This window comes from Eumetopias jubatus, unplaced genomic scaffold (assembly GCF_037043125.1).
Source record: "Eumetopias jubatus isolate StellerSeaLion01/CBP00866 unplaced genomic scaffold, mEumJub1_p1.0 scaffold_16, whole genome shotgun sequence".
In the NCBI taxonomy this organism is placed as follows: domain Eukaryota; kingdom Metazoa; phylum Chordata; class Mammalia; order Carnivora; family Otariidae; genus Eumetopias; species Eumetopias jubatus.
The window spans coordinates 40,907,312-40,933,235 of record NW_028274822.1 but is presented as its reverse complement, the minus strand read 5'-3'; the positions used below and the strand labels follow the sequence as shown (position 1 = coordinate 40,933,235).

The 25,924-nt window shown below is 42.8% G+C and overlaps 2 protein-coding genes across 3 annotated transcripts in view; one reads left to right on the top strand and one right to left on the bottom strand.

Annotated features, from left to right (window-relative positions):
* The first annotated feature begins 7,834 nt into the window (after window positions 1-7,834).
* TTR (transthyretin) lies at window positions 7,835-14,431 on the top strand. Its single transcript, XM_028098141.2, has 4 exons — window positions 7,835-7,903; window positions 9,009-9,139; window positions 11,181-11,316; window positions 14,324-14,431. The coding sequence occupies exons 1-4, from the start codon at window positions 7,835-7,837 to the stop codon at window positions 14,429-14,431; spliced, it is 444 nt and encodes a 147-aa protein (XP_027953942.1).
* A 5,002-nt stretch (window positions 14,432-19,433) lies between these two features.
* Window positions 19,434-25,924, bottom strand: part of B4GALT6 (beta-1,4-galactosyltransferase 6) — an 84,050-nt gene continuing 77,559 nt past the window's right edge. For both annotated transcript variants that reach the window (XR_003608285.2, XM_028098139.2), the window contains one exon: window positions 19,434-19,582. Coding sequence is in view for 1 of the 2 variants with exons in the window: in XM_028098139.2 (XP_027953940.1) it covers window positions 19,552-19,582 (31 nt within the window). In the remaining variant the exon portion in view is untranslated. The remainder of the gene's footprint in view (window positions 19,583-25,924) is intronic.

Below are 25,924 nucleotides of genomic sequence, written 5' to 3'. Positions count from 1 at the left end.
TAACAAATGGAGTATACAGAATGCATAGGGATGGTCCCCTCTGCCCTTCGAGTTGCCAGGTAGGGCCTGGGGAGCTGGATTCACTAGGATCATCACCTCCAAATGGAGCAGACTTTTCCATTTACCCTAAGTGCTGTTACAGATCTTATCATTCTTACAGGAGTGGAAAATTGGCAGAAGCACAGCATCAGAATCCTCTCCAGTCCCGACTCCATCAGACTTCAGGCTCTGGAATTCTTCTACCCCTCGTGACCTGCTTGCTCTGTTGTCTCCTTTGCTATTCCATTGTCTCTTTCCTGGTCTTAACCTTTCTGTCTAGCCCTTTAAAACTGATGCTTCCCTCAAATTCTATGCCCAGTCCCTAATCCTGGATTTCAAATTTTCCTCTATTCCATGTACCACAGTATGTATGCCACTAACTTCTCCTTCTGCCCCATCCAGCATCTGCCCCTCAAATGCTTCCTTACTTGTATGGGAAAGAAATCACACACACTGCTCCTTTTCTCTTACCTAGATTATATTTATCTTTGATGGTAAGCTTAAATCTCACTTCTTTTTTTTTTATTTTTTATTGTTATGTTAATCACCATATATTACATAATTTGTTTTGGTGTTTAAATCTCACTTCTTACAGAAGCTTTCCATGAGCCTAAAAGTGACTTCCTCCTTCTCTGAATAAGTACCTACCTCATCAACTGTTTTCCATTGAATGGGAAATATATTTTCTTAATAATTAAATTATAAGCAACTTTGAGGGGGTGCTTGGGTGGTTCAGTCAGTTAAGCATCTGGCTTGAGCTCAAGTGGTGATCTTAGGGTCCTGGGATGGAGTCTCATGTCACATCCAGTTCCTCACTCAGTGGGGAGTCTGTCTCTCTGCCCCTCTCCCCCCAGTACTGTCTCTCTCTCTCTCTCTCCCAAATAAATAACATCTTTAAAAAATTAAAAAATAAAAATAAATTATAAGCAACTTTGAAACATATGAACAAATCTTGATATTTCTCATGGTGATGACTAGCACATGGCACACATTCAGAAGATGCCCAATAGTTGCTTGTTTTTTAATCAGTTGATGAACATAAAATATCCCTATATTACTCATATTTCCAAAATTGAAAGATACATAAAAGTCACCAAAATATGGATCCTGAGCCATGGATCCTGGATGATGGCTCAAAGCTGATTCTAAAGGTGATATGGGTAAAGAGATAAAATCAGTTGAATAAATCTTTATTAATTCTAGCTGGTACAATGGACCCAAACCGCAGGGCAGTCTCTTGGTGAACTGAGCTAAGCTATCAGGAAATCACAAAGACATGTTTGGAGAACAAAGTAGTCTCTTCCATACTATCTTTCCAGCAAGCCAAACCCTGATTCTTGCTTCTCTTTCACAGGATATGGCCACATAGGCCCATCCACGGGGCATGCAACCTCACACCTGTTTTGCTACACCAGCTGCATGAGAGCTGCAGAGAAAAAACAGAGAAACACCAAGAGAACTGCCAGACAGATCAGAGCCTGGAATCTCTCCTGTCTATACCTCTCTCCATCATAAGTAGGGTTGGGTGAACTTTGAGTGGCTCTAGAAACCAAAACTCTAACTTCATCTAATAACTGCCTATGGGTAAAATCCTTAACAAATGTGTGATTGCTGAGGCAGATATGAACTTGGACCCAGGCATGGGTGTCTTGACTTCTAATCATCAGAGCTACTGACATAAGGTAAATTAAAGTCCCCCAGAGAGAGACGGGGTCAGTTCTCGAACTTGGTGTGGGGCTGCGGGTGCTGCTTTCGATGATACAGTCCTGAAATACGGCAGCATGCAGGATAAGAGCTGTATAAGATTCTTATACTGGGGAGTTCCCAACTGTTTTTCCCAACTAGGTTAGGCACTGAGATTCAACCATGAAACTAAAATTACAATTAATAAAAAGTAAAATGTGGTCTAATTCATGTAACCTAGCTAATGTTTGCTTTGACCTGCATGACTGTCCACATGGACAATGAAAGAAGGGAAGATGAAAAGGCTTTTTAGTGGAAAGACATGGCAGGTAAGGTAGACACAAGCAGTTTGAGCACCAGAAAACTATACTCTATGGTGAAGTAAGGAAACTTTTCTAGGCTCGTCAGTAGTTTGGATAAAATGTTTTCAAAAAAATTAGTCAAATTCCTTTGCTGTAATTCCTTGCTTACTCAGCAACCATCTGACTATTAATTAAATTGGTATTATGGTTTTAAAATGAGTCTTTTATGGTTTGTTTACCTTTAATCAAACCCACAGGGCTTATTCACCTTGAAAGGAGCTAACAGAATTGAATTCTCTACCCCGGCAAAGATCCAGGGCGCCGCCCCACGCCCACTCCTTCCCCTGAGACCCAGTCCAAGTACTTGGCCGGCCAACTCTCCACTCTGGCTAATCAGCTTACTTGCAATAATATTAATAAGTATTTCAGGGTCAACAGATTCCTGGCTAGCAGTTCACAGGCACCCTTAGAAACTCAATGAAGAAAAAAAGAGTTAATCTATTGTACTTTAAAAATATTAATAAATAAGTTTGTTCATTATAAGGGAGAGAGCAGAAGAACCTTAAATTAAGAGCAGGCCTGAGTTGTCTATTAACCACTGCGTATTCTATAGTAGGAGGAGGGCTGTTGTCATCAAATTAGTCTATTTTACCTCAATTAAACATCTACGCCACAGTCCCACGGTCAGAATGTGAGGAAAAACCGTATATGGCTAAGAAAAGACACAAATGAAGAATAAATGTCTCAATAATGCACCTTTTGTTTTCTGGCAATGGATCCTTATTGCTGCTAATATTCGCCCTAGAGCACAGTTTCTGCAGCAACCACTTAGCACTCCAGGAATGTGGTGACCTTCGACCTTAACTCATCCCTTTTGGTGGATCTCCTGTAACCACCTTTCTAAAAGAGCTTTCACAAACTCAAACTAACACGGGAAAGGCAAGCCCTCTTATCGTAGGGCGCCTGTGTTTATCCATGTGACCCTCAGTCATCCTCACAGATTGCCTCTCAGGCAGGAAACACTGGATTTTTCTTGTATTTGTCATTGCCACTTGTTCCGACAAGCGCTCCTTTGACTGAAAATGCATTTCCACTCTTCTTCTCTGTTTTCCTTCCTCCTTGCTCTTCTCTCACCTAAGAGGCACTGTAAGCTCCTTCTCCTGAACTCTCTTACGTTTCCTTTAGACCATCTTCCTTTGATGTGTAGGTCTCTGCCAACATTTTTCTTTTTATGTTAAAAATAACCTCCATCTCTGTAAGTTTACCGATGGTTCAACAATCAAATGCAGGCTGCTCCTTGTACTCTGCATGACTCCACTTTCCCTCCACCTCCTTGTCTTGTTCAAATTCGAATTTTATTCATGATTTCCAGATCAATGACAGTTCAGAAGGCAAGCAAGTCCATGTGGCCAAGGACAAGATTGGAGGGCACACTAATGCAGTGAATGACAGAATCGACTATTAAATGGTGTCAATAGGATGGAGTGGAAGATAGAACAGGATGAGATGGTAAGACATAAATATAGGTTCCCATATTTAGGTTAAAAGTTATAAATGATAACCACAATTGGATAGCGCCTCATACCTGCTAGAATGACGGTCATCAAAAAGAAACATAGTGTGAGCCACAATGTGGAGAGAAGAGAACTCTTGTACACTGTTAGTGGGAATGTAAATTGGTTCGGCTACTAGAGGAAATAGTACGGAGGTTTCGCAAAAATTTAAAAATAGAATTACCATATGATCCAGCAATTCCATTTTTGGATACATATCTGAAGGAAATGAAAATCTGATCTCAAAGAGATATCTGCATTTCCATGTTCACTGCCGCATTATTCACAATAGCCAACATATAGACACAACACAGGTGCCAGATGACAAATGAATGGATAAATAAGATTGGTATGTAAATACACGGGATTGTTATTCTGCCAGGAGAAAGAAGGAAATCCTGCCTTTTGTAACAGCATGGATGGACCTTGAGGGCATTATGCTAAGCGAAATAAGCCAGACAGAGAAAGACAAACACTACATTGTATTTCTTATATGTGGAATCTAAATTAAAAAGAAAAGAAAAAAAAAGTCGAACTCAGAAACAGAATGTAGAAAAGTGGTTGCCAGGGCTGGGAGGTGGGGGAAATAAGAGGTTGATAAAGTACAAATTGCAGCTATGAGATGAATAAAGTCTAAGGACCTAATGTAAAACATGGGAACTTGAGTTGATAACAGTGTGCTAAGACAGTAGAACTTAAATGTTCTCACCCCTAAAAAAGATAAAGGGCGCCCGGGTGGCTCAGTCTGTTAGGCATCTGACTTTGGCGCAGGTCATGATCTCGGGGTCCTGGGGTGGAGCCCCTCGTCAAGCCCCGCGTTCAGCTCCACGCTCAGCGGGGAGTCTGCTTCTCCCTCTGCCCCTGCCCCCACTTATGTGCTCACTCTCTCTCTCTCTCTCTCAAATAAATAAATAAAATCTTTTTTAAAAAATGTAAATATGTGAGGGATGGATGTAATAATTAACTAGATGGTGGGAAATCCTTCCACAATGTGTGCATGTATCAAATCACCACAGCGTACACTTTAAATACCTTACAACTTGTCAAGTATATCTCCATAAAGCTGAAAACCAAACAAAATAAAATTTATACATGATAAAAGCATAAGGCAATGGATAATATATGGTGATTTTAGATCATTGTGACGAACAGGTCACAATGGGTAGCGTTATGATGAGGGGGGCAGTCATAGCTACTACGGTACAAATGCTCTCAGGGTTCCCCTTTGGCAGTGGAGCACCTTTGCCAAGGCAAATAAGGGTCTCAATGACCCATGTGTTGGCCTGATCCCATCCGGGTCATGTGTCCCCATCAGAGCATCCCATTTGAAGAGAAACAGTGGCCAGTGGGAGTATGTCAGAGGGGGAAGTTCTGGGTGATACAGGTTCCAGAAACTGTGTCTGAAGAGGAATCATTCAAAGAAGTGAGAATATCTGTTTGGCAAAACAAAAGACAAAAACAAAAACAAAAAAACGAGCTGTGATTCACTATCTAAATGGCTGTTGGAAGACCAGCAATGGCTAACCCAAGTTGCCAAGAGGCCAGGTGGGAACACAGATGAGACAAACAAGGGCATGTGTAAGGAGAGAACTAAGCTTGAGCCCGATAGTGCCACAGGAAGTGTCACCTAGCCTCGGAGCTGGAGGGAGGCCGAGGGAGCGGTGATGTCTGAGAGGGAGAGCCCACTGTCATGTGTGAATGGGCGCCTAAAGCTGCCATCTTTTCTGATTTTTCAAAAGAAGCTAGAAACACAAATTTTTATGCAACACGTCTCAACTTTTAATTTTAGCAACTATTTCAAAATATTTAAAACAACATTGCACAGCCCATCCATACCATGTCTTATGGGCGGCTGACGGCCCAGGATGGCCAGTTCACAGTGTCTGCAGGAGACAGTTCTAGGTTTCAACAGAACGTAGTGCTGAGATACAAGATGGACTTGGGATACGAGAGAATTTTCAAACATGTTCATAGTCAGGAAACAGGCCCTCCATCTAAGTTCTGAGCAACAGGAACAAGTGAAGAGAAAATTGGATGACAATATATAAGAGATGTTAGAGAAAGGGACTTCTCCTTAGCAGAAATGTTGAACCAAATTGTTATAACTATCCTTGACCCCAGAGCAGTGGTTTACAGTTTACAAAGAGCTTTTATATCATCTCATATTAAAAATTACTAGAAAGGTCTTTTGAAGTAAAATATTAGATATTTCCATTTTACAAATGCATAAGCTGAGTATCTGAAGTATTAAATAACTCAGAGAAGGTCATCCTGGAAATGGGGTTGTAGAAGTAGGAATTGGATGATTCAGGTTATCTTTCTCCAAACTCAAAACTCTTTCCAGCACCACTTCGGAGTCAGACTCTAAGGCTCGAAAGATTCCATTTCTAAAAAAAAAAAAAAAAAAAAAAGATTCCATTTCTAGCTGGGCTCAGAAACAGATTTGCTCATCGTTGCTTTCCTGTGATCACCCCACCCTCCCCAGGTCTTTTGCGCATTTCCATATTCCTGAAATGCCTCCCTGTCCTTCCACTATTCCCTGAAAGCCATTGTCCTTCATGATCACTTGTCACCTTCCTTTCAGCTTGAATTCTGTCAGCTATGGGAATGCTCTCCCAGCCCCCGCTGCTCCAAACTGGACCTATCCTTGACATGTATTTGTCCAAAATTGTCTATCTTCTCCATGTCTCTGTAAGGACAAACCCATCCTAATGAATCAATGAACAAAGCCACAAACACATATATGTGCATTCATATACCCGAGTTGATACTTGATCAATGAATCATCGAAGAGTGATAATTTCTGGGTGTGTAAATTGGGAGGAGGAAGAGATTATGCTATCGACCACAACTTCTAGTTCTTACAGTCTTCTCTACTCCCTTCAAGAAATTTGATTGTGATTCTTTTTTTTAAATAAGCTCTAAGCCCAACATAGGGCCCAAACTCACAACCAAAAGATCAAGAGTTGCATGCTTCACCGAGTCAGTCAGGTGCCCTGGATTATGATTCTTGAGATTTAAAAGCCAGCTGGGTAGCCTTGTTTCTACACATCAGTGCAGGAGAAGCAGTAAAAATATCTGGTTCTCTGGGTGCCTGGGTGATGCAGTCGGTGAAGCAACTGACTCTTGGTTTCAGCTCAGGTCATGATCTGAAGGTCGTGAGATCGAGCCCAGTGTAGGGCTCCCTGCTCAGTGGAGAGTCTACTTGAGATTCTCTCTCTCTCTCTCTCTCTCTCCCTTTGCCCCTTCCACTTATGCTGTTCTCGCTCTCTAAAATAAATAAATAGATAAATAAATAAATAAATATTTAAAAAAAAGAATATCTTGTTCTCTGTATTTCAGGCTTTTTAATGCTAGTTTGAAATATATCATTATTTCTTGGGTTGAGATGAACCTAGTCTGGGAAGAACACAAAAACCAGTGGAGAAATTGCTGAGTAAGCAAAGCTTCCAGATGACTTAGTTTGGCTAAAATGTAGGCTTTTTATTTTTATTTTTTTAAAGATTATTTATTTATTTATTTGACAGAGGGAGACAGCGAGAGAGGGAACACAAGCAGGAGGAGTGGGAGAGGGAGAAGCAGGCTTCCTGCCGAGCAGGGAGCCCGATGCGGGCCTCGATCCCAGGACCCCGGGATCATGACCTGAGGCAAAGGCAGACGCCTAACGGCTGAGCCACCCAGGCACCCCTAAAACGTAGGCTTTTTAAAATATAAGCACTGCAAAGGGTTTTTCCTCTTGACTCCTGGACATATAACAAGGGCACTGATGTTTTCTAATGCACTGTATTTAACCCCCTGAGGCCGAACATCATTCCGTGTGAAATAAATTATTACAACTTGCATCTAGCATCTAAAACGAAAGACAAAATGTATAGAAAGTGAAAAAAAAAAAAAACCATGCAGAGAAATCTGTAAGGGAGAGAAAAAAAAAAAATTCCAAGAATGTTGCTGCCTCCCGCCAAGCAGGGAGAAGAATATATGTTTGGTTTTGTGTGTTTTGTTTTGGTGATTTAGCTGGTCAGTGACCTGCTAAGCATAAGAATATTTCATAGAGCTAATGTTCCTATACTCTAATCTCTCTAGGCAAGGTTCATATTTGTGTGAGTTACTTATTCTCTCTTTGTTGACTAAGTCAATAATCAGAATCAGCAGGTTTGGAGTCAGTTGGCAGGGATCAGCAGCATGGCTTGGGAGAAGTGAGTATAAAAGCCCCAAGAGGAGGGCGGCCCCCACACAGGCCCTTGCGTTCTCGGCAGGATGGCTTCTCATCATCTGCTCCTGCTTTGCCTCTCCGGACTGGTACTTGTGTCTGAGGCCGGCCCTGCGGTGAGTGTTTGATTCTGTCAAGTCCTTTTATGCAGACCCTTAGGTCCACTAGATGAAGTAGAAGTGACTTCTTTCAGCTCTGCCCGCCGCCTTTTGTTCCTAGGACAAGGGCACCCCGCATCGACTTTTAAATGTCATTGATTCAAACTTCAAAATGAGTCAAGTTCAGCAGAGCTCACGGAACCGGAGCTGGGACCCTGGGTGCGCCCCGCTATTGCTTTGGTGCACTGGGGGTTACAGGGCCTGGTTCCTCCGCTCAATTTCCTCAGATAGATGGTAGAAATAAAGACGTGATATTCGCGAAGCGACCAATATCACATTTTCAGAAATGCGTCCTTTTAGAAGGTTTATTTCCCTTCTACTAATCAAAATGTCTTTATTGATTAATTTTTGAAAGGCTTGGCAGACAACATTCTAGTCAAATACCAAATTCTTAAGTCCTCTGGAAGAATTGACTAATGCTATTAAATGGGTCATGATATAGTCTGACGTGATTTTACGACTAGTAAGAGGGAATGACTACAGCAACAGCGGACTCAAGTGCTCTCGGAGAGAAACTAACTCTTTGGGCCTGTGGCACATTACGTCTTTTCAGTAATTCCACTCCAGTAGCGAGGCTTCACAAAGCAACTGTTCCCAGAGGGCTTATTTTCTCCCTTAAAACTCATTAGCCCCGTCCCGGTCGATCGCAGCACGTCCGGAGGCAGAAGCCAGCCTGGCTTTGGGAGCAATCGAGTCCGGGCCACACTGAGAAGGGGAGCTCATTCCCTCTCAACGCTTATATTGCTGGAAATGGAATTGGCGTGTACGTCTTGCCTTGTTCCAGATTTCAAACACCATCAAGGATAGATCCTTTCAGGGGCGCCTGGGGGGCTCAGTCGGTAAAGCGTCTGCCTTTGGCTCAGGTCATGATCCCAGGGCCCTGGGATCGAGCCCCACATTGGGCTCCTGGCTCAGGAGGGAACCTGCTTCTCCCTCTCCCTGCTGCTCCCTGTGCTTGTGCTCTCTCTCTCTCAAATAAAGAAAATCTTAAAATAAGAAAAAGAATAGATTCTTTCACTCTTACCAGTTTTGTTGACCTCTCACTGGCCTTCTCTATGCCCAGGGCACTGGCGGATCCAAGTGCCCTCTGATGGTCAAGGTCCTAGACGCCGTCCGAGGCAGCCCTGCTGTCAACGTGGCCGTGAAAGTGTTCAAAAAGGCTGCTGACGAGAGCTGGGAGCCCTTCGCCTCCGGGTAAGCTGCCCAACAAGCCCAGTCCCGGGACCTCAGTCTGGCTGCTCATTCTCCCGCCACTTGTTAGAGAGATTGCCTCATACCATTCACGGAAGAATCTTCGAGTAGATTGAGAATGCAGGTAGGGGTCAAGTAGGCCGTGGGGAGGACGCCCTCCTCTTGCTTTGCTTCACCGGGAGTGCCCAGAAGGGACAGACCATACAGGGAAAAGAAGGAGCAGTGATCCACTGCCTTCTCAGGTCACAGACCACTTTAAGAAGGTAAGGAAAACTATGTTCTCCATGCCCAGATCTCTCTCTCTCACACACACACACACACACACACACACACACACACACACACACACACGTATATACAATTTCAAGAGTATCACAGATTCCCCGGTGCCCTTGCAAAACACTCAGGCTGAGTGTCCTTGGCTTGGAATTTTAGGCAAGATGTACAATTTGTGTTACTTTATTAATGAAAAGAAAGGAATTGAGGGACAGCCCTGACAAGGCACGCGTCTAGTTTATCCAGATCCTCCAGAACCCAGTACTTGTGCCTAACCACTCATGGAACACCCAGTCCGTGCCAGGCTGGAGCCTGGGGCACTCAGTAACAAAAGGACACAGACAAGAAAGATACATAAGCAGAGCACAGCCATGGACCAATCACCCAACACCAGGTGCAGCAGTGATTCTCACCTTCCTCGGGCACTGTACAATTTTCATAGTGTTTACCCACCTCCCTTAGCAAGAATTTCAAAGAAAATGCGCATTAGTAAACCTAAACCAACTCACGGAATGAATGAGCAGCCAAGAAACCCTCAGCACCAAACGATACTGCTAAGTGCTTCTGTCTTCAGGAAAGAAAATTTCTGTGGGTTTTAACTGAATCCCAAGAACCACACTGGGATTCGTCACCCATCGCTGGGAAGACCATTTTCGTTGGTGTGGTTTCAATTGAGTTTTTATTTGTGAATTCATTTATGTTTATCTAAAATGCCAAGCACGATGTGGAAAGTACTTAAGAGAATATTCTCAGCAAGAGATAGAATGAACACCAAACATATTCAGATGTTCATGTGAATCTTTTTTTTTTTAAAGATTTTATTTATTTATTTGAGAGAGAGAGAATGAGAGACAGAGAGCACAAGAGGAAAGAGGGTCAGAGGGAGAAGCAGACTCCCCGCTGAGCAGGAAGCCCGATATGGGACTCGATCCCGGGACTCCAGGATCATGACCTGAGCCGAAAGCAGTCGCTCGACCAACTGAGCCACCCAGGCGCCCGTGAATCTTTTTTTCTTCTGACAAGATAAATTTAAAAAAATGAAATATTTTCTTCCTAGAAAAGAAGAAAGGTGGAAAGGCAATGATCAGAGTTAGTAAAGACAATTTCCATTTTTATCTGTCAGTTTTTGAGGTCTAATGGAAGGCAATTTCTAACACCAGCAATGGAGCTGGTACCTCTATAGAAACAGAAGTTACCTAGTTATTTTTTTTTAAAAGGAGTTGCCTTGTATTTGTTGTTACCAAAGGGTTATGAAAGACATTAAATATATAAATAATTTCAGGTACAGGCTCCTTATTATACTTTGGGATTCCCCCTGTGTGTTCAAGTGATACGGCCTCTGAAAGACACCCTCACACTAGGAGGGAAAGGGGTAAGACCCTGGTGTCATGGGAACCACAGAGTCCAAGAGGCCTTGGCCACTTCCAAGGGGTAGTTACGAACCTTCACCCAAACACCAACCCTGAATTGAAACGACCGTTTTTGAGTTGAAACATACCTATACCTTCTGTTCTCCTAAGAAAAATCTAGAATAAGCTTTTTGAAATCTTTCTGACAAATTTCCTGTCAATTTCAGTTACTAGAATTTCACCTTCCCTTCCTTCTCCTTTTCCTGAATATGTATACTTATATAAATGTATTTCCCCCCACATACACACTGCACATGTGTAGTGTGTGTGTGTGTGTGTGTGTGTGTGTGTGTGGTATCACCTTGCCATGGTATTCATTCCCCTAATGTCTAACTTAACCTGTAACTTTTACTTTCTAGGAAAACCAGTGAATTTGGAGAGCTCCATGGGCTCACAACTGCTGAGAAGTTTGTAGAAGGGGTATACAAGGTAGAATTAGACACCAAGTCGTACTGGAAGTCACTCGGCATTTCCCCGTTCCACGAATATGCAGAGGTGAGAACGTAGAGACACTCGAGTTGCTTTTTAGTATTTTGTTTTGTTGTTGTCGTTGATCCCAGGCAATGCCCAGTCTGCAGTCACACGCCATGGAAATGTCATAAGGAAAGCACCGAACTAGCACAGATTCCCTTTCCTATTTCTACAGCCAGAAAGCTATAGAACTCTGAAAAGCAAAGTTTATTTCTAAGTTTGGTGGAAACTCATTTAGTAACATGACCTGAATTGACATGAGGCTCCTTATTATCTTCTTCAGTTCCCCCTGACTAGGAATGGTTGCTTGCCAAAGAACTGTTAATATGTTGGATGACTAGCAGCCCTCCAGACCCTACCTAGGGTGCCCTGTAATGAAACAGAGATGCACCATTTTACTTCTCTAAAATCTGAAAAAAAAAAAAAAAAACTTCATTCCAAAACACATGGCTCCCAGAGGTCTGGAGAAGTGTTTGGGGCTAATGCATATATAGACAGCGAATTCAAGATAATAATGGCAACATAATAGATAACACCGGTCGGGCATACACCACATGCCAGACTGCTGTCTTTTCTATATTTAACCGATTCAGTCCTCCTCCACAGCCCATTGGAGTTGTTATTATTATCCTCATTTTACAGAGGAAGAACTTGAGGCACCGGGCAGTGAAATAACTCGCCCAATGTCTAGTAAAGGGATGAAGAGAAATAATGACCAACAGGGCCCAGACTGGTCTTAGCCTCAGGGGTGCCTCAGCTTTCTTCCTGTAAGAAGTCAGGCTAAAAACAATAATAATAAAGCCACCTTTGTAACCCTTGGTTCACACTCTAAGTTTTGCTTATGAGGCAGTAGGAACCTCCAAGTGATCCACGGGCCCAATCTCGGTGCCTCCTCCTTCTCCATAAATCCTTAAGTCATTTAAAACAGATGGTTGACATGGAAAGAGAATCCAGAACTCTGGTCAGAGTTAAAGATCAAATAATTGCATCAAAAATAGCTCAGCATTAAAGGGAAGCATCCTCTCTGCTTCAGTTGACATCAGATGGTTCTTTGGGGCGACAGTGTTGCCAGAAAAACCATAGGGGCCTGACTTCTGGGGCTCCCCATCTACCAAGAAGCTTGCCTTTGGCTGCTCCTCCTAAGTGGGGCAGCAAGACAAAGAGCCTAGTTTAGATGGTGCAGGGCTTAGAGGTGCCCACCACAAATCATTTGCGCCTAGACTCTCAGCCTCTACCCTAGAACACAGGATCAGGCCCCTTGGAACCCTTGTCTGCCCTGGGCTCAGCCTAATGAGAAGATTCACGGCCGTAGGGCCCACGATGCGTTGCTACTAGTCATTAGATGTTAGCTTCCTTGTCTGTTCTTAGTGTTAGTGTTCATTCAACCAACATTTGGAAAATAAAAGCTTTCTATGTGTCCAACATTCTGCTAAATGCTAGAAATTCGTAAGCGAAAACACACGCCTGCTCTGGGGGTGGAAGGAGAGGGACTGATGTCAGGCATACTAAGTAGGACCATCAGCCCAGTGGATATGGGAAGTTAGAGAGAGCAGGTAGGCAAGCGCAAGTCCCAGGGCCTCCCCTCGGTGGTTGGTGCTGACGGGTCCAGCCATGAGTCCCTCCCCTGCCAACTTCTTCTGACCAAGACCCCCAGACAAATGCTGTTCTTCCGCATCAGCCACCTCCTCCCTCGCCGGAGACCCAGGTGGCCCTGTTACACTCACCAAGAGAGCTGGGAAATTACCTGTGGAACTAGTCGTCCTCTTCACTTCGTGGGATTTTGAGCACCGATTATGCCATTTACAGTTTTGAGGAAGAATCAAGGGGAGCTGGAGGCCAATGTCAGTATTAGAGGGAAGAAGCTTTTCCTGGGTGATGCCAGACACTTGGCCTTTAAGGAATGCTTTTTCTCCTTCAGAGATTCTTAGGTGATTGTTACCTCCTCTTGCCCTCAATGCTATTTTTATTTTCACTATGGTTCAATCAGATTTTTTTTTCTCCTGTCCCCAAACAACCAAGGCTTCCTTTTGCCATATTAGGAACAAAACACATTTACCCAGGATGTGTCCAAAGCTCAATCCAAGGCCTATATACAAAATAAGTAAAATTAAAAACCTCCTCACCATCCCCCATCTCTCTCCTGAACCAAATTCCTCCTACTTGTCTCACTGGCGCCTAGACTATTACAGGCCCTGAGCCTCAGAAGCTCTACTAAACCTGCCTGAAGTACATGACTAACTGGAACAACACTTTGGTCAACAATTTGTCCAATTAGGAAGCTCAAACGAGCTCCAACCCATGCGTGTATTTCAGAATTCCCACGTGACCTTCCACAGTCTGCTATCGTAACTAGAACCCGACACTGCTTTAATTCCGTATTTCATTGCTTGTTACACATACAAACACATTCTTGTTCTTCGTGTTAGAAAATGCAAAGGAATAGAGGGAGGAAAACCTCTGGGTTTGGAGACAGAAGCCTTAACTTCTAACCTGGCTCTGTCCTGTATAAACTTGGGCCAAACACTAACTCAGAGGTCTGGTTGACTTGCCTGTAAAATGGGAAGAATGTTCCTGCCAGCTCTACAATTCCAGGTCTCTGATGTGTGGTGAGAGTTGCAGTCACTGTTCTTCGGTCTTCAGGCCACCGAATGCGGGTTACTACCTCCCTCCTCCTTTTTCTACCAAGAAAGTCGACAAGAGCATTTAGGCTCTCTGTGATTCCCCTCAGTCAGGCTAGCGCCACCCAGATTTTTAGCATGAATTGGCAAAAACAAACAAAAACGAGAGAGAGACAGAGAGAGACCTGATTATACAGGCTGTAGAAAAGAAATCTTGTTCCAGGGGTTGCACCAGTCTCCCATGGAGTCTTCCCAGCATATTTGGACTTTTGCCTTTTGTTCAATCGGTTCCAGAAAAAGAAACCCTAAGATAAAATGAATTAACTTGGCACTGGACTTCCAGTGGTCTCCCTCTCGGTGACTCACATTTCTAGGCTCTGATAGAAACGGACCCTGTCTGTGCTCTCTCGTAGGTGGTGTTCACAGCAAACGACTCTGGCTTCCGCCACTACACCATCGCGGCCCTGCTCAGCCCCTATTCCTACTCCACCACAGCCCTCGTCAGCAACCCCAAAGAGTGAGGGACCCCGCCTTGGGTGGATCTGAAGGAGAAAGGACAGGATTTTGTGTAACCAGTAGTATTCCATTTTTATTAAAGCAGTGTTTTCACTTTATAAGCTATGCTAGAAACTCGGGCAGAGACAATAAAACATTCCTATTAAAGCACTTCTCATTTCATTTGAACTCGCTTTTTTATTCCCATGTTGTCCTCTCAAAAAAAAAAAAAATTTTTTTTTTTTTTAATTTAAGAGAGAAGCAAAGGAACTCAAAAAAGTCTCTGGCTGAATTCTGGAGGGAAGTCCCAGTTCTCAATGTCTTTCAAGCTAAGCATGTATTCGACATGGTCAGCAGCCATTAAAAAAACACATTCTGAAAAGGAGAAAGCTTTTGTGTCCTCTAACATTCAGTGAATAGCAAAAGACAAATTCTCAGGACCCACTTCTTTATTCTGTGCATTCCCTTTAAGTGCTTCACTGATTTTGAGGGCAGCGCCCAGCTGTACAGGGCCAGACCTGCAGTGACTCATGCTCTCCGATCCGGTTCTGACCAACAGCAGCCCGCAGTCAAGTGACTAGAAGATGTAATCAGAGAACCCTCACACCCCCAATTCACTCAGACTCATCCAAAATTCATGTACCGAGAAACCCTACATGCCAATTGCTATTTTAGGTGCCCTGAACATAAAGAAAGAGATCTAGTGCCCGCATTTCAAGAGCTCACAGACTTTGGAGAAGATGACGATGTCAACGTGATTTCACCGAGGCTCGGGTACAAGGCTCCGCGAGAGGAGGAAAGAGGGTGTAGCAAACAGCCAGGAGAAGTCAGACGAGGACACCGAATAAATTTCACTTCTGGATCTTGGCGGTTTACCAGCCAGGAGAGCGAGGGGTTATTCTAGGTCGAGAGAGCAGAGATTGCAAGGCCCAGACAGAGTGAAACAACGCGGTAAGTGGAGGGAGCAGACGGAGGTTGAGGACGTTGACGGGTAGGTGGTAGTAAGATGCGCGAGGCTGTGCTGTCTTAATAACAATCCCAATCTCCGGGACTCCGCAAAACCACGGTTTATTTCTCACTCACACCAAGTCCGATGAAGGAGTTCTTCGTCTGCTGACCTCCAGGGTGGCTTTCCTCCAAATGGTGACTCAGGGCCCAGGTTTGCTTATCTTGTGGCTTCAAGGGACACGCAGTCGGCTGACTGGAGGAAGAGAGAAAGTATGGTCTTCATCCTCCCATGTTGCAGTGACGCACAGGATTCTCATTGACATTTCCCTGGCCGGAATTTGTCACATGGTCTCACTTAGACACACCGAGCGATCTAGTTCAGTTCCTGGCTGGGAGTCATGTCCCAGAATGACTGCATTCTGGAGAAAAGCACTACTCTGTGTTGGTCAAGAATCATCTCTGCCACAGTAAGGTTAGGACGAGAGGGAAAGGAGACTGGAGCGAAAGCAGGCTTTAGATGCCACCTGCTAGAGCTGCAAATTCATCTTCCAGACAATATGGATCCAAGCTGGGAAACTTGGCACCAGGTGTACCCCATGTGGCTGGGGCAGAGATAGTTACTTCTGGGGCACAATCTCCAACCAGGGTTCCCCAGGACAACCTGGGTCTGACCCAAGGTTTAGGCCTAAACATACCTAAGCAGCCATTCCGTTTTCTGTCAAATTCAAATCTAAAATCTTGCCGTGCTCTAGCTGGCTGGGTAGAAGGAGGAAGAAATTTGAAGAAAGTGGAGTGTAGGCTTGGACTTTTTAACATGGATTCATTAAGCTTTGCCCCAAATCCATGTGGTAAAATCAATGCCCCTAATTCTGTTAACGAGATTAGCAAATCCTTTTTCTATGTATATTAGGCTAATCCACATCAAATTGCCATTTTTATAGATTAAATGGTCAAATATTGGGGCGCCTGGGTGGCTCAGTTGGTTAAGCGACTGCCTTCAGCTCAGGTCATGATCCTGGAGTCCCTGGATCGAGTCCCGCATCGGTCTCCCTTCTCGGCTGGGAGTCTGCTTCTCCCTCTGACCCTCTTCCCTCTCGCGCTCTCTATCTCTCATTCTCTCTCTCAAATAAATAAATAAAATCTTTAAAAAAAATAAAAAAATAAATGGTCAAATATTAGCAATTTTATAAGATTCAATCTAATACTTAAAGTGATTGTATTGGTCACTGACCTGCCTGTTATTTAATAAAATGCTACATTTCAATTTGGCCGCTGTTAAATAGCTATGGATTTTTATAGCCCAAGCAGATTGAAAATATGAATCTGTCATATATATATCTCTGAATTGAATTTAACTTTTTAATGTTCCTGCCTCATTTCTTCTTGGCATCAACAAATTGAATCTTGCCCAATGAAATCAACTCAATTTGACTTCCAGTTTAACGTTCAGCCTTCTCCTTCCTTTCTGAATGTTATCTATCTTCTGGAAGCTATGTAGCATCTTGGCACAAAGTGGAGTGTGTTGTCTGGTCCCTGAGAGTCCTCTGTCCCAGCTGCATCCACTGAAATGATACTTTCTTCCTTTGCTCTTTGTTATGTGTTAGTATCTTTCACGGCCACAGTTATGGGTTGAATTGTGCCCCCTTAAAAAGATATGTTGAAGTCCTAACACCCAGTACCTGTGAATGTGACCTTATTTGGAAATAGAGTACAGAGGCAGAGAATGGAGTCACAACCAGCCGTAAGCCAAGGACACCAAGGATTGATAGCCATTGACAGAAGTCTTCTCCCCTACAGGTTTCAGAAGGAGTGTGTCAAGTTGACACCTTGATTTCGGACTTCTGACCTCCAGAACTGTGAGACAACAAATTCCTGTTATTTTAAGCCACTCGCTTTACAACCCTGGGAAACTAATATAGCCTCCTATGTAGGGTATTCTTCCAAATTTTATCCTGGGTTTGTAATCAGTGAACTATGTCATTCTGAAAGTCAAAATCTATACTTAATATTTCTTTAGATTTCTTTTTTTGTTTAGTGATGCTGAACATATTGTCTTGTGCTTATTGGCCATTCAAACCTCTTGCGAACTGCATGTCCACATCGTTTACCATATTATGCAGGGGGTCTGTTTAGTCAGTATTGATTTATAAAAGCACACTATATTTGAAAGACATTACAAGCTGTATTTGAAAAGTAGTGTGACACACAGAGGAATAGTTATCTAAGTTGTAGAAAACCACATGAGCTGAGATACCTTGTTGGAAGTTGGTGTGATAATTGCAAAGAGGAGGGTGGGAACTGGGTCGTCACAAGCAGAGAGATGAAAAATCGTGGGGGATCATTGGGTGGGTAAGTTCAAGTTATAGAATCACTGAATGCTAGGTTTTAGAAGTCTTTTCGGGACAAGAAAGCTGAGCTACAGAAGGTTAAGTAAGTTGCCCAAAACCATGCAGAGAGCTTTGGAAAGCCCTGCAAGGCAGAGAGGGAGATTTGTCACAGGAGTCCATGGGTTCCTGATTAATTCCGACCGTGAGGAGCTGCTCATCCAAACTCTTGAAATAGCAGAGAATGCTAATAAGAAAATTCTGCCAAAATCCACAAAAGCAACAATATGTGCTTCTAACATATCAACCTTGGTGGACTCCCATCAGCCCTACTCTCTTTCCCATAAAATTACCCAAGAGATTAGAGTATCTTAATTAATTCCACTCATGGCCTTTCCCACTCACCAGAAACACACGCATCTCTCACTTCCCTAAAACCAGAAGGATCTTCATCATGTTGTATCAATTTCCCAATAACCTCAGAAATAAGGATGTGGCCAAAGATTCCACCCTAGGATGGATAAAGTAGAGGAGGTGCACCATGGTGATTAACTTTATGTGTCAACTCGGTTAGGCTACGGTACCCAGTTTTTGGTCAAACACCATTCTAGATGTTGCTGTGAAGGTATTTTTTGACATGATTAACATTTTTTCCCCCTCCAGCTTCATTGGGATATAATTGACATATAACATCGTATAAGTTTAAATGTAAAACATAAGGATTGATAAACATAGGTCCTGCGAAAAGATTACCACCAGGAGGTTAGTTAACACATTCCTCACTTCACATGGTGATCTCTTGTGTGCACGTGTGTGGTGAGAACTTTTAAGATGTACTCTCTTAACGACTTTCAAGTATATGATACAGTATTATTAACTCTAGTTACCATGCTGTACATTACACCCCCAGAACTTACTCATCTCATAATGGGAAGTTTGTACCCTTTGACCACCTTAGACGTGATTAACATTTAACTCAGTGGATTCTGAGCAAAGCAGATAGTCCTCCATAATGTGGGTGGGCCTCATCCAATCAGTTGATGGTCTTAAAAAAAAGGCCCCTAGAGGAAGAAGGAATTCTGCCTGCAGACTGCCTTTAGACTCAAGATGGCAACATTAACTCTTCCCTGGACCTCTAGCCTGCTGGCCTGCCTTGCAAATTTCAGACTTGCCAGCTCCCACAATCACATGAGCCAATTCCTTAAAGTGAATCATTTTCTCTCTAGATATATATGTATATTTAAATATAAATATAATGGAATTTTATATTAAATATAAGTGTGTTATAAGTCGATGTGTGTGAATGGGTGGAGGGTAAATGTAAACAACAGTGTCATTTAAAGGCAAGATATTCATTCTCATAAAATGTCCCCGCCCTTTTTAAAAATAGAAAAAAATACTGCTATGCTCTCCACATAAAGCATATTCAGATGAACATAGTTTGAATGAGACATTTATGTGCAACAATCTATTTCAAGATTAGCTCTGTTTAAAGACTTCCCTGGGCCGTGTATCATACCTTCAGGGAACCAGAGATTACCATTAAAATCAAAGAGACGTCCTGAGCCTTTGAAGCCAGACTTCACAGGTAAAAATTATTAATCTGGTCACATATAGACGAACTGATTAGTACATTTCCACCCACCATTTAACCTTTCTGGTGTTTCAGGATGCTACACTGCTAAAGCCAGGAGACTCATCTCTAGGGTAAAACCAGCCACTTGGCACTTTGAGTAGCATAGGAGAAAAGGCATACTTTTCCAGTGGTTTCCAGTATAAACCAAGAAGAGAAACGGAATATTCACTGCGCTCCCTCAACACGTTTGTGTCTCTCGGCATCCTCTTCTCCTCGGGGCTCAGGGCCATGCTCTGCATCACGAGGACGTGGTTGGGGATTGATGCAGCCTGAGGACAAGAAGGGAAGGATCAGAGAAGAGATAACGAATGAATGGGGTCATATAACTTCCCACAGTGGGAAGGCGAAAGCTGTGGACATGAGCCCAGTGAGGTTAGTATCGCTGGAGAACAAAGACCAGAGCAGGGAGGCCAGCCTGATGGACAGCAGCCAGCGTGCGAGGCTCCTTCTGTGCCACCCCAAGTGATCTTCAGTGCAAACAAGCATAGAGGACTTGTTCCTCTCATCCCAATGCAGGGTGTGAAGCACAGAAGTGGCATGATTAAATTGGAATGCCAGATTATTGTTTCTCATTTAAGAAAAAAAAATCTATGCCCTACTGTGTGTGTGTGTTTTATTCCAGTATAGTTAACATGAAGTGTTACATGAGATTCAGGTGTACAACACAGTGATTCAACACTTCCGTAACTGAGCTCAGTGCTCCTCACGGTAAGTGTACTCTTCATCTCCGTCCCGTTTCACCCATCCCCCGCCCCCCTCCCCTCTGCTAACCATCTGCTTGTTCTCCATAGTTAAGAGTCTGTTTGGTTTTTTTGTAAAGATTTTATTTATTTATGAAAGAGAGAGAAAGCACGAGCTGCGGGGGAGATGCCGAGGGAGAGGGAGAAGCACCGCTGAGCAGGGAGTCCGATGCTGGGGCTTGACCCCAGGACACTGAGATCATGACCTGAGCCATCCGGGCATCTAAGAGTCTATTTTTTAATTTGTCTCTTTTTTTGTTTTTGTTTCTTAAATTCCACATATGATTAAAATCATACGGTATTTGTCTTTCTCTGACTCACTTATTTCACTTAGGATTATCACCTCTAGGTCCATCTATGTTGTTGCAAATGGCAAGATTTCATTCTTCTTTATGGCTGAATAATATTCCATTTGTGACTTTTGTGTGTGTGTGTGTACCATTTTTTCTTTATCTATTCATCTATCAGTGGACAATAATTTGACTATTGTAAATAAAGCTGCAATAAACATAGGGGTGTATATATCTTTTCAAATTAGTGTTTCATATTCGTTGGGTAAATACCCAGTAATGGACTTGCTGAATCATGTGGTAATTCTATTTGTAATTTTTCGAGGAACCTCCATACTGTTTTCCACAGTGGCTGCACCAGTTTGCATTCCCATCTACAGGGCATGAGGGTTCCTTTTTGTCCACCCCCTCGCCAACACTTGTTGGTTTCTTGTGTTTTTGATTTCAGTCAGTGTGACAAGTATGAGGTGATATCTCATTGTGGTTTTGATTTGCATTTCCCTGAGGATGAGTGATGTTGAGCATCTTTTCATGGGTCTCTTTGCCATCTGGATGTCTTCTTTGGAGAAATGTCTGTTCATGTCTTCTGCCCATTTTTTAATTACATTAGTTGGGGTTTTTTGAGTTGTATAAGTTCTTTCTATATTTTAGATAATAACCCTTTATCAGATATGTCATTTGTAAATATCTTCTCCCATTCTATAGGTTGTCTTTTAGTTTTGTTGATTGTTTCCTCTGCTATGCAGAAACTTTTTATTTTGATGTAGTCTCAATAGTTTATTTTTGCTTTTGTTTTCCTTGCCTCAGGAGACATACCTAGAAAAACGTCGCTATGTATGCCCTGTTGTTTTAACTTCTCATTTTGAATTAATTTTCACCTCAGAGAAGTTGGAAAAACAGTATATAGAGCTCCTTACCCAAATTCTAATGCTAACGTCATACATGATCATAGTACAATTATCAAAACTGGGAAAACAACATTGATATAAGGCTTGCTAGTGGCATCCAATCTGTAAGTTTCTCAGTCTTTCCTTGCTGTATTAGATTCCTGGAGCTGCTGTAAAGTACCATAAACCAGGTGGCTTAAAACAACAGAAATTTATTGTCTCATAGTTCTGGGGCTGAGAAGTCCAAAATCAAGACATTGGCAGGGCCCCGTGCCTTCTGAAATCTGAAGGATAGGATCCTTCCTTGCCTCCCCTCTAGCTTCTGGTGACTTGCTGGTAATCTCTGGGGTCCTTGGCTTACAGTGGTGTGTCTCCAGTCTCTGCCTCCTGCCCAAATCCACCAGGAGCACTTTGATGTAGTTGAACCCCTTGTGTTTATTACTCCTTCCAGCCAGAGAGAACACGCACCATGGGGAACCATAGAGTGTCTCACTGAGAGTGTTGGAAAGAACTATTATAGGATTGGGGCTTTAATTGGATGAGTTGAGAAAGAGTCTAAGGAAGTAGGACTTCATCGAGATTGGACGCTGTCTGAAAGTGAGGGCAGTTCTATGGGTGTCACAGAGGTTTATCTGTAGGGAGGGCAGACCAGAGAAGAGAAAGAACTGTAATTGGTAATAAAGCAGAAGCAGTGACTCCTTTCAATAGAGGTGAGGTTTGGTGCTTTGTGGGTTTCACAGTGATTTTGGTTTTTGTCTTCGTCATGGTCTCAGAGCAACCTTGATGATGTTGATGCTCTGTGATACTATCATGTCCAACGGACCACTGCCCTATGGTGAGCACCAAACTAGCTTGGGATAACACTGAGGCCAGTTCCCCCATGCGTGAGCTGCTTCCCCACCGCCCCCCTTTACCTCCATGTCTATAGAGGTATTTAGAATAGAAAATCAGCAGGTAGCAATGCTGGCTTCATTGTGGGAATGGGGAGAATTAGAGGAGCCTGTGACGTCTCGGGCACCCATCAATGGCTAGCAGATTGAGTGGATGAGCCAGCAACTGAGCTCAGGAATATGGGCAGAAGAGCAGATTCGTAGGCAGAAATGGTGAGTTCAATTTCAACCATGCTGAGCCTGAAGTAACCAAGCCACTTTTTAATCTCATACCTTGGGAGTTGGCATTGTGGGCACACATATAGGCAGAAAACAAAAATCGCCAATATTAAAATAACTCCAGAAACATTCAGATAGCACCTGTCCAACAGGGACATTTAGAGTATTTATGCCTTAAACTACATTTTGTCTGCAGAGAGAGTGCTTCCTAGGAATTCTGTACCTCATCCAAACCCTCATCTTTTTTAAATTTTATTTTATTATGTTATGTTAATCACCATACATTACATCATTAGTTTTTGATGTAGCGTTCCATGATTCATTGTTTGTGCATAACACCCAGTGCTCCATGCAGAACGTGCCCTCCTTAATACCCATCACCCAGCTAACCCATTCCCCCACCCCCCTCCCCTCTAGAACCCACAGTCTGTTTAAAACCCTCAGTTTTTACAGCCATTCCTTCCTTCTACTTCCCAGTTTGTAGAACACACCCCTCCCTTAGCCCCATTCCTTCTTATTGCCTCTCAAAATGGAAATAAGCTCCCAATCAATTCCATTTCCCAGCTTCCCATTCACTGTGGGTTAGAGCGGCCCCAGTTAATTTAAAGCCAAGGCAGATGGCAATTCATCTTTGGCAATCAATGCAAATGCTGAAGGTCTGTTCTGGAACTGCCTGCAGCTAGCAGGGGAAGAGGGGCTCCATGTAGCCTGCTTACATAAACGCGGGACATGCAGCACTTCCCTCCAGGCTCAGCAGTCATCCACCTGCTGGCCCTGCCATTAAGGTCACTCCCCAGGAGGCCAGAGGCTGTGCAACCGGGTGTCAAGACTGCTGTGGAAAGCAGGGGTGGGCTGAGGGAGAGAACCCTGAGGCTGGCCTCAGAGCCCCAGGCAGCTTCTAGATGACCCGCGCTGAGCTGAATGAACACTGCTCCACAGCCTTCCCTGGCAAAGTGTTTTCGGAAAAGACATTGGAACATATTTTGAAGTATCTGCTGAGCAGGGTCCAGCACATAGTCAGTGCTCAGTAAATATTTGCTGCAGGATAAGTGAACGGCTTGACTCTGAGCAGACAAACAGTTCTCCTGTGAGCCCCTACAAGGTCTTGGGGTTTTACCCGGATGTTTTTTCCTCTCATATGGACATGTGAGAAATGGCACCATGACCTATCAATCTACAAGAAACGGACCAGTTTGTTGGGAAACACTGAAAGACTACCAGATCCTGGTTCAAAACCTGAGTGCCAAGATTCTGCCTCCTTGAACTGATTTCAAGAACTTAGTCACTGGGAACGTTTAAAAATAGAAAACAATCTATTTAAAATGTTCTTCTGCCTAGGGTCCGGGCCAAAAGAACAAAAGGGTCCCTTCATTCAAATTATAACTAAAGACTCTTATTGAGTGGGTTTTGCTTCAGCATCCTGAAAGGCAGAGACCCACAGCCGTTCCAGGCCAGCCCACAGAGAGGCATCATGGGGTGGGAGCCCTGCATCGTGGGGGGTCAGGGCCCGACGCAGAGCTCGCGCTCATGAGCCTGAGATCAGGACCTGAGCCGAAATCAAGAGTCAGGATCCTGCATAAGAATTTGGCATCTTGTCAGGAGTAAAGGCCCTTCCTGCTTAGGGCAAATACACAGGAAAGTCCATGAAAGATCTATAATGAATATTCCAACATCCATTCCATCCATTCTGCTTCCTTTGAAGAGCAATGGAAATGCTCCTGGAGAAAGGAGTGGGTGCAAGGAGTTTATCTGTCTAAATCAGTCTCATCATCTTTGCCCCCATGTTTAGTTTAGGGGTGCTCGGGGACCTAACATAGTCTGATCAGAGGGAAACCTGGGACTTCTCTTTCACGGTGAGATAAGAATGTGACGTCTCCCCTGGAAGAGCCCGGGAGGTGCTGGTAGGCGTCCTATGAGGGGTGATCTTCAGGAGGGAGCCAGTTCCAGAAAGGCAGAAAGCACAGCTGAAGCATTTAATATTTCTTGAATTTTCACTGGCATTAACCAATACTTTATTTTTTAATTGCGTTTGAATCAGGGTTTTTTAAATCAATTTTTCTTTATTTATAAAAATAGCTTTTTAAAAATTATATATACTTTTTAAAAAGTTTTTTTAAATAAACTTTGAATTTTAGAACAATTTTGGATTTACTGATTTATTTATTTTGCTACTTGTGACCAAGAATGTCTCAAGGGGCGCCTGGGTGGCTCAGTCAGTTAAGTATCTGCCTTTGGCTCAGGTCATGATCTCAGGGCCCTGGGATCGAGCCCCATGTATAGCTCCCTGCTCAGTGGGGAGTCTGCTTCTCCCTCTCCCTCTGTCCTTCTCCCGCTCATGCTCTCTCTCTCTCAAATAAATAAAATCTTTTTTTTAAAAAGAATGTCTCAAATGATACAGCTGTAGAAATACCCATTGTCTCTTGGTAAGAGAAAAACATGTACCAAAAAAATCAGTAATGGTTCCAAAATAGGCTTTCTCATACATATTATTAAGTTGAAAGATTCAATCCCATGATTTGAGAAAAAAGTTAGCAGAGTTTTTTCAAAGATAATTATTTTATTATACTTTATGAAAAGAATTTAATGTTCAAGAAACTAAAATTATAGCAACACATAGTTGTACCACAATAGAATGTTCTTATTAATAGAATGCTATAAACATATTTATATAAAATTGCAATCAATGTAAAATTTTCTTTTTTTTTAAGATTTTATTTATTTATTGGACAGAGAGATAGAGAGCACAAGTAGGCAGAATGGCAGGCAGAGGGAGAGGGAGAAGCAAGCTCTCTGCTGAGCAGGGAGCTAGACATGGGGCTTGATCCCAGGACCCCAGGATCATGACCTGAGCTGAAGCCAGCTGCTTAACCAACTGAGCCACCCAGGTGCCCCATTTTATTTTCATGCTTTAATTATGTTATCATGAACAATTTCTCATATTTCCATATAATCTTTATAATTTTTATTTTTGAAAAATTTACACCACCTTCAAAATGTAATATACTTAGTCTCAATTTTGAGGACTTGTAGTTAGTGCTACAATGAACATCTTTATGAAGCATACAGCTTTTTGCTTCTGTTGAATTGAGTGACCTAACATTTTCTAGAAGTATCTAACTCTTAGATGACGTGGAGCCTTGGGCATCAAACTGCCTGGGAAGTAGTCTTGGCTTCACCATTACAAGCTGTTTGATCTTGAACAGATTATATCAGCTTTTTATGCCTTGGTTTTTTTCATTTGTAAAACGGGAATAACCACAGCACCACTTCCAAAGAGTTATTTTAAAGACCAATTGTCATAATACATGTGAAAAGGTTTAAAACAATCCACAGAACATATTAAGTTCTCAAGAACTATGATATATTATTTGGAGTAATATTGGAGTACGAACATATTAATGTAAAAAATTCTATAACACTGAAGCCTTACCATTTCTCATTAGAAATATTTTACCACTTTAGCAGATAGATCATTATGTCTCATGATTGCTTGAATTTTTATTTTTTGACTACAAAGGATGAACATTTTCTTGTATTTATTTTTTTTTAAAGACTTGTTTATTTATTTTAAAGAGAGAGAGCACA

Bases quoted from the DNA above. Each gene is read 5' to 3' on its own strand.
- TTR (XM_028098141.2), top strand. From the start codon at position 7,835: ATGGCTTCTCATCATCTGCTCCTGCTTTGCCTCTCCGGACTGGTACTT. The intron at 9,140-11,180 runs GTAAGCTGCCCA...TTTACTTTCTAG, and splicing joins TGGGAGCCCTTCGCCTCCGG to GAAAACCAGTGAATTTGGAG. The intron at 11,317-14,323 runs GTGAGAACGTAG...GCTCTCTCGTAG, and splicing joins CGTTCCACGAATATGCAGAG to GTGGTGTTCACAGCAAACGA.